General features: G+C 41.2%; 1 protein-coding gene across 1 annotated transcript in view; it reads right to left on the bottom strand.

Annotated features, from left to right (window-relative positions):
• The window catches only part of COL25A1 (collagen type XXV alpha 1 chain), a 335,707-nt gene that overhangs the window by 98,302 nt on the left and 224,958 nt on the right, over nt 1–12,447 (bottom strand). The window contains exons 8-10 of the mRNA XM_052774794.1: nt 6,847–6,918; nt 5,852–5,959; nt 1,964–1,999 (exon numbers count right to left, since the gene is read on the bottom strand). Of these exons, the coding sequence (XP_052630754.1) occupies nt 1,964–1,999; nt 5,852–5,959; nt 6,847–6,918 (216 nt within the window). The remainder of the gene's footprint in view (nt 1–1,963; nt 2,000–5,851; nt 5,960–6,846; nt 6,919–12,447) is intronic.

The raw sequence follows: 12,447 nt of genomic DNA, 5'->3' as shown, positions 1-12,447 counted from the left end.
AGAGGTCTCCATTTTCATTTACTTTGAAAAGCTAATACATGGATAAGCCAGAAAAAGTATCTCAGGTAGGCAGAGGCCTGTGTTCTCCACAGCAAACTATACCTATTTTCTCTGGCAACACAATTTTACAGCATACTTGTGGGGAAATCAGCCATTTCTGCAGTAGTGTCTCAATTTCCAATATGGAAATAGAGAGATATCTAAGTGCAGAAATGCATGATGGAAGGTGTCAGAAGCAGCTAGACAGCACCTGAATAATTGTAGCACTTTCCACAGTGAAGAGAGTCTGGAAATCTGTACTGGCATAAAAAGTATGTCAGAAGCACCAAGAAGGATAAAAAGAAATTAATTACCTCGCTGATACTCTTATGTTCTTTACTTGATCTATACACAATCTAACATTTAAGCCATCAGACTGACTTTTAGAGCAGGCATTTGGAGTTGGAAATTCATGTAATCTGGGATGTTTCTGTAACTGAAGCTTGCTGATTCAATTTTTAAAACACCTTTTCTCCCTATTTAAACACACCTGCATTTAGAGAAACAGATCAGTAGCAGTTCTTTAGTTCTTACACACAGATGGTTACTTTAGACCAGTGGCACTCTTCTAAACATGGAGACTAAAAGGTGACGGACTATTTTTTGCTTTAAAAGCCTTCAGGGATTCTGTGACCCTGAAGATCTGGTCTTGAACAGAAGGAGGACACTGTTGCAGAATCTGAGTGAGTTTTGTCCAGAGGTCAAATAGGAGAATATTCCAAATAAAACAAAACAAACAAAAAACTCTCCCTTCCCAGCTATTGCACCTATTATTAACAGGTGCTCAGAAACCAAAAGGACAGAACAAAAAAGAGCCTGGAAGCAGGCTTGAACACTAGGTGGTACCTTTGGGAGGCTTTGATTTTGGTTTTGTTAAACCATTATCTCAAAATGAAAAAGTACAGGACTTTAACTGCTTGATCACAGCAGGTATTTCCAAGTCTCAGAATCTTAGTTTTTTCTTCCAAAAGATATTGGATTTTGTCAATTCAAAATGTTTTGCAATTTGTCAAGGTAAAATATCACACACCTCTTTAAAACTTCATAAATTCAAACAGATAGCAATCATATCTGCACTGATTGCTAGGCATATAATCTTCCTTCTCAGAAGCATTCAGGAATCAAAACCACATGCCACAGGCTACAATTCTGTCATCTCTCATAAAAATAAGAATGACCATGAGTGTTTAGGGAGATCTTAAGGGAAAAAAAACCACCGCATGTTTCACAGTTCTGGGAATATGTGACAGGCAGAAACTTCTGATGCCTTACCCTGTGGCTGAAGCTGATTTACAACCAGTGGAGCTTCAATTTGCTTCCAAATGAATAGGGTTAATTAGTTCCTGATGCAACAGAAAACATCTACTGCCATATCCGAATATTTGTAAAAAATGCATTCATTTGGCTGTTACATTCTCACACACAGGAAAAAACCAAAACCTCAGGAGAGGAGAATATTCTGAGAGCTTCAGTATGCTGTGCTGTGTCTTCACTGTTCCATCAGGCAAAGGGCCAGAGCTATTGCCACAGAGACAGCTGGGATTTTGGCCCTTAAAACAAGTAGATGGTTCTTGTGCTGCTCAACAGTCTCAAGGTGGAAACAGCTCAACTTCAGAGACAGTGATAAGTGGGGGCTAGGAACTGGGAACACCTGGCTTGGCTGTTCTTTGCTTTGCTATGCCCTTAGCTGTTTTATTTTCCTCTACTTCTGCAAGCTTAAAGAAGAAGTTGGCCTTATGTGACAGGCGACTGTATGTAAAAAGAGGATGTTGTCTTTCTCATGTGTTCTTCACAAATAGTCTGTGACAAAGGAAGGTTAGGAAATACAGACCTATAAAGCTTTTTGGAATTTCACATTTTAAAAAGTGTATATGTCATGTATCTGTTACAGTTTCTTAGCAAACTGGAAGAGAAAAGCACTTACTGTCAATCCTTGTTCTCCTGGTTTTCCTGGTTCACCCTTAAAATAAAAAAAAGGAGTGAATAATTTCAGTAATGAGTCTTGAATTCTGTTTTCTACCTAATAATAAAGCACCTTAAAAATTCCATTCTTAAACAGGTATGGCAACGGACTGCACGTTAATATATTATTTTTTTTGCTTTTTAAAGTAGTAGGCCAAATCTCAGACATTTCAAGAGGCAAAGTACTATTTCACAATCACGTAATGGTATAGTTCTTGAGGCAACAGTTAAGTATCGGTGTCCTAACTCTATACCTTGGTTCCAAACATAATATTCCATTCCAGTCAGTGGTGCTAAAGGACACAGAGAAAGGTTATTTTCACATATGTGCTGAATCCCACTGTTTACGTATTCCAAAATTACTGCTCTGTGTCATCACCTCAGTCAGCAGGCATAACTTACCGTTGCAAATTATCATGTTCCATAAACCCATAAATACTGCTATTTTGAAGCCATGCAATAATTACTCAGCTGTTAAATACCTGGGTTGGCTTTCAAAACAATAACCCATCATTTTTCCAATGTATTTTCTTCCTGTGGGGGCAGCTCTACCTAAACTCAGAATCTATCTTCTCCCCTTTCTTCCCATTTGAACACATACAACCATCTGTAGAGACAGTAAAACATATAGAGTCGTACAATACGGGCTAAAAATACCCATCCAAAAAAACAGAGTTCCTATCATTTCAGTGATCTGGTTTATAGATCACTCCCTTGTAAACCCAACAGAGCATAGGGCAGTCCACGTGCTGTTGTATCAGCACAGCTGCATGATCTTTGTCATAAAAGAAAACCTGTCAAAAAACTGATGAGAACTGTCCTGATGTTGTTCTTGGTAACCGAAAAGAATCAGAATTGCTTCTCTGGGTATGTGTGCATAGCATTCAGAAGCAAACACGTAGCATCTGCAAACACACTGAGATACCCAGAAAGGAGAAACCACACAAGCACAGGTTTCTGACAGCTAATTACCCAAGCCTGTTGGACTTTCCAGCTCACTCTGAAGCCTTGCTAACTTAGGTATACAGCAATCACACAGCCTGAAGTGAGCATCAAGATATCCCCATAAATGTTGGGAAATAATCGTGAAATAATTTCAAGAGTTTGTATCATATTCTATTGTCTTATTACCAGCAAAACCCCTTGTTCTTCTTTTACTTCTTTTTGGAGGTGTTAAAGTTTTAAAGTTTTTGTGCTGGTGTCTGTGCAGTGCAAAGGGAAGTCACCTATTCCAGGTATCACTCTGTAGGAAGGCAAGTATGTTCTGGTTCCAACAGGTTCTTCTGTTGACATGCAAAGAAAGGCTTAGCAGAAGGCTGCACAACCCCTTCTTACACCCCTACTCTTCCTTGGTGCTCTCTCTGCTGGCGATAGGCCCAACAGCATCTCCCTAACATTTCTGCTTCTTCAGCTCTAAAGATTTCCTGCCCGAGAAACTAATACATTCACATCTCTAGAAGCTTTAAGTATCTGTAACAGGATGCATGCTTCTGGGATGCAAGGTGGTGATGACACAGATGGAGACGTGTGGGCACACAGGCTGCTCCTCAACCCTGCTACACTGTGGAAGAGAAGTAATGGTGGCTGTTGGAGTTGCTCCCTGTGCCTTGCTGCCTTGGCTGCCTGACTTTCTCAGGATACACAGCAAATGTACAGGCATGGAGGAAAGCAAGGGCCAAAACATCATCTTATAGCTCTGGTGATTGTAAAGCTCCTTGCTTGAGAGGGACAGACTGGGAGAGAAGCCCCTGCTTTGCCTAGCACTGCAAAAGAGCAAATGACTGCCTTCTAATGGTGGTTGGCCACTGTAAGCACATCCTCCTATAGCTGTGTGATACTGCAACATCCCTACTCATAACACAGTGTGGCTATTGTTTTGTTGTTCATCTCTTTAGCTCAGAGGCTCATGCAAGCCTTTTAAAAATACAAAGCTGTCACTACCTCTCGGCTAAGTTTTCCCTTTACGGCTCTCCTGCTTGACTGTATATCACATAGCCATGCAGGAACAAGCCTTTTGAGGATCAGCAACATTAACCTGAGGGTACAGGACAGTAGCAACGAGCAGGATGGTAACAACAGTCAGCAATCTGGATGGTTTCTATCCGAGTGCTTGTTTGTAACCAATTCTAAAGCAGTATTATGAACAGATTTTCCATAATGCTATAGGGCTTAAGATAGCCACAGCTTAAAAAACTATAAAAAGAAACTCTCTCTTGCCATCTAAAGTCAAAATCACTACAGAACTATTATAAAATGGAATGACCTCATTGCATAAAATGCATTACTTTCCTGTTATGAGAAACACTAATGTTCCCTTTGGTAAAAAGCACAAAACCCCAAGCAACACACAGTCACGTTGTAATCAGCAACACCAGCTGATTCTGCTAGCCTCTTGTATGTGAATTATAAAAATGGTATCACTGCAGTCGGAAATGGGTTCTGGTTTCAGTCTCACCCTCACTACATCAAACCAGAAGCAACTCTGCTGACCGCAGTCAATTTTCCCACATTAAAAGAACACAAGGGAGGCCCAGATGAGGCCCAAAGCCTGATGTGCTACAGGACTAACAAGAAATGAGTAGTGGTCAAAGTAAAGCATCACAATGGAAGCAACAAACTTTTAATGTCATTTCATAACCTTGAGCTAGAACTTATAAGGGCAATGGTGGTAAAAAAACAAGCCAAACCAAAACAACAGCAGCAGCAACCCTAGAATACTACAGGTCTTAATTGGCAAGTCTTGCTGGATTTTCACAGGAAATTATAGCAGAGTCTTACTATTATCATCATGTTATATTATATTTGTACAGTTAGTACAATTTCAGACAAGGCAACCTGAATAGGGCCAGAATAGGAGTGTAGATATTTTCTTTCTTAGTTTTACCTAACAAGGCCCTGCAGGGAAATTTTACGCCTTCCTGTCCTGGCCCCACATAATGAGCTATGCTTTTTCTTCAAAAAAGCTGTTTCTGTTTCCAGTGCTGGTCCTCACCTTGCTAGTTCCCTATGTGTCTTCTTGGCTGCGATCTTTACTTATCATGGGGCGTGTGTGGGTGTGCGTGCGCGCGCGCATCTGTACATGTGGCATTTCAGTTGTCACATCTCTTTCCTGTCTGTGATTGTGTTTCCACGCTGATAACACAGTGGCATTCGTGATGAAAAGAGAGGTACTTCTTTCGAAAGAATGAAAATTAAGGAGGCTACAAAATATAAAACCAAAACCATACTCATATTTAATCATCAGGTCACAAAGTACCACAGGCGGTGGCTCTGATCCTGTGTCTAAAACAAACAATAAACAATATACTGGATTTTGCTGGTTGTTCTAATAAAATATGGGGGATGAACCAAAGAAAATGGTACTGTTCTACTTGTGTAAAGATGGCAGAATCTGTCTCCAAACTTCATCATACTTTGGGCAGCATTTAGCAGTTTATTATGTTAATTCCATTATTTTTGAGGCTAAATGATTAGGAAGCAAGAAGTCAAGCCCATTCATGTTCCGACATCTCAAATTCAGCTTTATCTTGAAGTCTGAGTAGAAACATTTACTCCTTGTGGAGGGGCAGACCCTCCTCATGCAGCTATTAAACATCAGTGAGCAAGTGAGAAACCTTAGAATGTGCAGGGAAGCTGTCAGGGTTGGGAGGCAAGGAACCTAGGTGTTACTCTTGGCCCTGCTATGAACTTGCTCTTTGTGTGTGGGACTCCAGGTACACCATGAAATCTGCCCGCGGTTCAGCTTCCACATGTCTTTCTTGCCAACCTTACCTCAGAAAACATCTTTGAAACTGAGCTGGCATACACTTGAGAGGAATTTGGACACCATGACAGCAACAGACTAACTCACCGGTATGCCAGGCATCCCACGAGGACCATCTTTGCCGGTATCTCCTGGGGGACCTCTGGGTCCTGGTGGCCCTGGAGGCCCAGGGGGTCCAGCTTGTCCTTGGTCCCCCTAAACCGACAAAAAACTCATCACAAGTTTGCTTTAGAGGCATCAAGCACACAAAAAGACATTGATCTACCCAGAAAGAGCGCAAGACAGGCTGGAAGAAGCTGCCATAAGCTGGACAGTGGCTTCTTCACTGCTTATGGCAGAGACTGCACTTTGCTTTGAAGACGAGGGGGTTGTATCTGTCCAGTGCAATCAGCCACAGAGCAGAAGGTTCAAATTCTAAACTACTTGTCCTACCACAGCACATATGCCAAAATTTGGGGTAGCCTTGCAATACTTTACTCGTCTAGCTCCCCAGAGCAAGTAACTGTTTTCAATAAGCAGCTGTTTGCTGCGCAATTGGCAAAATCATAACAAAGCTGAGGTAAAAAAGAAAAGTCACATGTGAGAATATACAGTTTGCATGGCAATTTTCCAAGCCCATCAATGATGCATGGATAGATTTCAAAAATGAGCATGGAAAATAACTGCTTTTCCACAAAGTTGTAGATAATTTTTCATCTATTTTGGGGAGCTGTTTTATAGTGACAATTAGCTAAGTCTTCTATTGATTTTTTCCTATTAAGTTGTAAAAGCCAATTTTCAAGAGAGTTGCCAAAACATATTACCATCCCCCTTAAAAAAAAAGACATCAAAAAATGGTGCTCAAGTTATTTAATTTCCAGCACACCACTGCAAACCGCTAAAAAAAGCTGACTGCATCTTAAAAGTGGATCATTTAGCAAAGCTACCCATAGCCTTTTAATTGTTAATATCATTAACAGTTTCTTCATTCCAAAACATTTTCAAATGAATAACCTGCTATAAGAAGGCATCTGACAAAAAGGTACAGCAAAGAGTAAATTGAATGTAAAGAAGAACCAGACTCCAGTGAGATGAAGCACTACCTTAATGAGGCGGCGTTTAATGAGCTGCTGATCAGCAGAGAGAAACCCATGATTGATTTTAGGAAACACCATCTGATCAGGCAGGTGAGGTCAAAGGTTGAAGATCAGAGATGAGAGAATTGAAGAATAGACATCAGAAGGCCCGAGAAAGAAATAAAGACATATTCATTAGATTTGTAATAGCTAAAATAATATAAACCGGTGCTTCTGCCTGACAGAAACTGTGCATTTTCTTTTGAAGAAATTTACCTCTAATGTACAGGACAGACTGCTTTATACTTTAATCATACACAATGAGTTAACTGCGTAACTTTTTTATCCCCAGATTTCCTGTGAGAATTCTTTACGTGTATTAATTTTTTCATTACCTGGGCTCTAAAAATCAGTATTTTTATATGCTGTTCTTTCAGCAAAGCTTCTAGAGACAAAGCACCAGTTCAGCTTTCAGTCAGATTTTCTAACCAGCATATTGTGCCATGAAGAATAGTGTCATTTTAATAAGGACTGGAGTTCCAGCTTGACCCGATTGCTTCAATCCTTCCTGCTTAATTTGCAAATGCGCTTTGAAAAAATCTGTATGTACAGATTAAACCTCTGATATCTAACACAAATAGCTGACTCTACATGTAACCAGTATAGAGTTCACTGACATTTTCAACACTCCTGTATGCCTCAGGGAAGCAGAACTACAGAAAAATCTGATCTGAAAATAAAATACTGACCAAGATCACGGGGAAGGTGGGTGTTTCCAGGGCTAACACTATACACCGTTACGGATTTGATCCCATGCTCTACATCAGGAGTACTTATACCAATGCAAAGGCAGTGAGGGTTGATTTAGGTCCACCATAAGGATTCATTGGTATTCAACGGTAAAAACAATTTTTCATGTGCACTTTTATGCTGATACAGAGAGACCTGACTGAACAGGTACGTGTCAGCCACAAACCTTGACGGTGAGGATCTGATTACTGTGCAGAGCAGCGACTGTGGGGAAGCCTGGCAGACCCTAGGGACACAGCATAACATGGTACCAAAACAGCACAACACAAACATCACAGAGACAATTTGCTAACAGACAAACAAAACGAACACTATGTTTAGTATACCCCACATTTGCCTACTGACAGGAAACAGCCTCTCTGTCATATGGGAAACAGAGTTAGGTTTGCACTACAGTGCAGATACAGGTGGTTACTTTACAACAAGAATGTCAAGAGATTTTAGAAGGAGCAGTCCCACAGAGGTGACCTTCCTTAAAATTACAATAAATTGTTATGATCTTTTGACAGTTGTTAGACTATCAGCCAGCAGATGACTGAGCCATTTTAAATTAAAATGTGCTACAGCACTTCTAGAGAGCTACATAGAAGGTTTTGACTCTGGATTGTTGCAGAATTTGACAGCAGTGACGGTGGATTTTGAAGCACTTTGTATAATTAAGATCCTGCTCCTCAAGTTCTGTTTAACATATGACATTCAGCACATAAACTGGTAGTACATACACAATTATAAACACTGAACAACAATCTACTGCTAGGTCTTGGGTATTCTGGAATGGCCAAGGTCAACATTTTCAAGACATACATAGCAGCATTTTCATATCCAGGGCAAAATTTTTCCCTCAAGCGCTGTATGCTGCATATGGTTTCTCATATCCTACCCTACCAACATGTGCAGAGCTTGTACTGTACTGGTACAAAAAAGACGAATGTGGTGATCGTGGCCTGCTGTGACAATACAAGGGGTGAATTTTGCTCTCAGTTCAACACCTTTCTTGTGCTGCCTTGTAGGGTGCGAATTAGACCTTCTAATAAAGCTGAAACCATACGCAGTTGAGCAGTGAACTCCTAAAGAAAGAAATGCCAAAGTCCTCTCCTTGCCCTTAGCACAGCACAGTCTGAAGCAGAGGCTTGTTCAATGGCTGAGACACACCAGGCTGAGGAACACAGAATAAAATGTAGCCTGGTAGCACTAAGCTCCCTACATGCATGCGCGCACGCTTGCCACCTCTATGAGGTGGAGCTGGTGGCACAGCCCCTCTGTAAGGCCTGGAGTGTATGGCTGCAGGGTTTCAGCTTGGCACCTCCAAAAGGGAAGGCTGCACCTGGCTCTGGCTGCCAGACAAGGTGGCTTCCAAGAAGTCCTGCATGAAGGCTCTGCTGGGGCAACCCACGTTGCCACAGTGCACAAGCCCTTTGCAGCCCAGCTGGCCTGGTGGAAAGCACCAACAGGCAACAGCAGCCTGCCAGGTCTCTCAGCTGCAGCAGATTCTTTTAACACGGCAAATATTTGCTCTGTTCATCTCCACATGCAATCACATCAGAGATCCTCTGGATCACAAAGACCGCACCGGTCTCTACAAAAAAAGGCAGAGTAACTTTCTGATGCATGCATGTCCTTCACTAGCACCTTCGAGTTGCATTCAGCAGCTTTATTCCTCATACACAGCCATCAGATGAGGAAGCTGAGACCCTTTAAGTGGATCCCATAAAGCCAGTCGCATTTTTACCAGCCTTCCCACTTTGTTCTGACAAACTGTGGTGTGGCTAACTGCATTGCTCAGTGACCTGATATCTCCTCTTTAGAAACAAATAAAAAGAAAACAAAACCAAAAAAGGCTAAAGCTCCAAACATTTAAAGAAACTCACTCCTGAGACACTGCTAAGACTGGAATGATGCATCATTTAGAAAACAGATGTATCAAATTTGCATTTATCTTATTATGGAATATAAGTTAAAGAAGTTATTAGATGGTAACATGCCAGAATCTTTACATCTGTGACTCATTAGCCCTGCTGTGCACATGGTCCATTCCTCTTCTAGATAAAACTACAATACCCGTGTAATGGAAATGAGTACAAACAAGAAACCTAAAAAGAACTAAAATCTGAGTAGCAAGCAATAAACTTTAAATCTCATTTATTAAAAAAAGGGATAAACAGAAAATCTTTTAACAACTTAATTTTTACTCATCAGCCTTTAGGATTACAGCACAGTAATTTTCAGTTACGTCTAAAAGTAGCATATTTGTGATTTGACATTTTAAGAAGCGGAAACTCAAAACTTGTATTAGGTTTTATTTACTTCATCTTGAACATGAAGGAGAGCTGAGAATTAATTAAGAAAGGAGTTTAATTGGAAACTATGGTGGTTTGCCATGAAAAATTTTTTTTTTCTTGAGAAGAAATGGAAGAATTTTGAAAGTTCTGTGTAGGTCCACACAAAAACATTTACATAGCGCACCTCACAGTCCAGCCCCAGCATTCTCAACGCTTCCCAACACCACACAGACAAGTTCAAGAGTAGCTACCAGTACTGCAGTTTTCTGCCTATATAAACAACACATGAGACAAGAGGACAACCCCATTCTTCCATCAGCAGCTTAGTAACTTCTTTCGGCTTGTTCCCAAGTAGGACAAAGCTTTCTTTCCTTTGCCCAAAGCAGGCATAATCTCAGACCTAATGGCCAGAGACATGCAATGCCAGCTTGGACCTGGACAATCTCCCCATATGCAACGTGTATTTGGAGAGAGCCAGAAACACGGGAATATTAAATGGAACCCAGCAAAGAAACTATAATGGGTGCATAGTTTTTGCATGCGTGGGAGGCTTTAGAAGGCATTGCATCTTCTGGCATCCATGGAAGATAATGTTGGCACACAATGAGCTTCTAAAAAGGCATAAAAAGAGCTATCCTTCCCACAAAATGAGTTCTCTTCCTTTCCTGTCACTCTGCTATAAATATAACTGCAAATATCCCCTAGATCTGTTTTATTTTTTCTCTATCTAAAGCTGTTCTCAACGATGGATTCAAAGTTACTCAATTTTCTCTTTATTTGGTTTGATTCTTGAACTGCACATAGGAAGGGCTCTTGTTCTACACCCTGGGGGGCCCTCACAGAATACAAAACACTACAGTGATCAACAGCGACCACTGGCCCACTAAATTCCTCTGCTGACAGCAACTCAAGCTCACCCTGAAATGCCAGCTGGTTACAATTTCTAAATTTGCACATTTGTTGCATGCCTCGCTGCAATTCTTGCCCAAATGCCAAACAAAACATGATGCCTGATGGAGGCTAACAGGCATGTGACCACATAATGCAGTGTCCTGCTTACCTGCCTGGAAACGTAGATAAAGCCTACTCATCCCCATACAATGGCTACTTAGAAAACCGAAGGATGCCAGAACATCATATCATTCTCTCTGTCTGATTTTTTACTTAGATGAAATAGTTGTCCTGTTACATCCATCACAGCCTTCAAAGATGTAATTCCCACTAGCAGTCCTAGATTTTTTCACAGTACATTCAGCTTTGTGCATTGGTCTACACGAGGTCAATATTATAAGGTCATCATAACCTTGTCGTATGGCAAGTATAATAACATTAAGCAACAGTATTATTGGTCTTACACTGTGCTACGTACGGTCCATTTTGACTGTTGCATTTGCTTAGTATAGTAAATGTCACAGTCCTCCTTAGGATTTTCCTTCTGACCTGCCAATAAACCCAAGCTGCACAAGCTTACATGTTCCTGTGAAGACATGGTAAATGAGACAGGAATTACCACCTGCTGTTCACTTGCACTTCCTAAGGTTACAGCCAGCTGCTGCTATTTCACATCAAATCACACAGGCTTCAGGCCAGAGTGATCCTGACACTCTTTATGGCTGCTTTAGCTCCCCCCAACACCACCTCCAGTTCTAATTAATCCCTCAGACCAAGTGCCAGTCCTGCAGCTAATTATTGTACCTGCCCTGGGGAATACAGTGTTTGGTATTACCCTGTAAGGTGCCATGGACTCTCAGCAGGAGCTCTTTTATATAGTCCCTTTTATCATAACTGCTGCTTTCTCCATCAGCAAATCTGCTAACTAAAACAGTGCACCACAACAAGACAAGGATCCAGGAATTTCTTTTCACTTAGGCAATCATTCAGCAAAGAGTTTTAATTTGAATACATTACGTAACAATTCAAACTTTGTATTAAAATAATAAAAATGTAATGTTTAAGAACTAGCACAAACGGATCACTATAAAAGTGTTATTTTCTATAATGACCTCTCTATTTTCACAGTGAGTTCTACCTGACACTGCACTCAAAATGAACAAAACTGGAAAAAGCCAGCACTTCTCTATTTTGGTCCTAGTATTAGATGAATTTTCAGTGAAGCAAGTATCTTTTCCACACAACTCAGTTACGAGTTCTGATGAGTGATCACCATCTGTAGGAGTCGGTCAGAAAATCAGCATTGTCTCAACACTGTCATCAGGAACATGAACAGTACATTTCCTGACAATGGCCTGTTTGGAGCGCAGTGGCCGATCCCAAGAACGGAACGCGCGGTACAAGGCTCCTGGAAGGTACCTGTCTAGAGCCATTAGACTGTCAAAAAGGATGGATTGCAACTGTTGCCATAACATCGATGAAGAAATCATGAACTTTAAATGAACTTTGCTCCATTATAATACCAAAACACACCTCCTGGTCGAAGGCTACCCGCCTCCAAGACTTACCACGCCTCGGACACTGACCCTGCGCCTGCGTGATAGCCTCGCTCGAGAAGGGCGGAGACTCCCGAGGCCGAGGTGGAGCA

This window comes from Harpia harpyja, chromosome 2 (genome assembly GCF_026419915.1).
Source record: "Harpia harpyja isolate bHarHar1 chromosome 2, bHarHar1 primary haplotype, whole genome shotgun sequence".
NCBI classification, from domain to species: domain Eukaryota; kingdom Metazoa; phylum Chordata; class Aves; order Accipitriformes; family Accipitridae; genus Harpia; species Harpia harpyja.
This window is presented reverse-complemented; position numbering and strand designations above follow the sequence as displayed.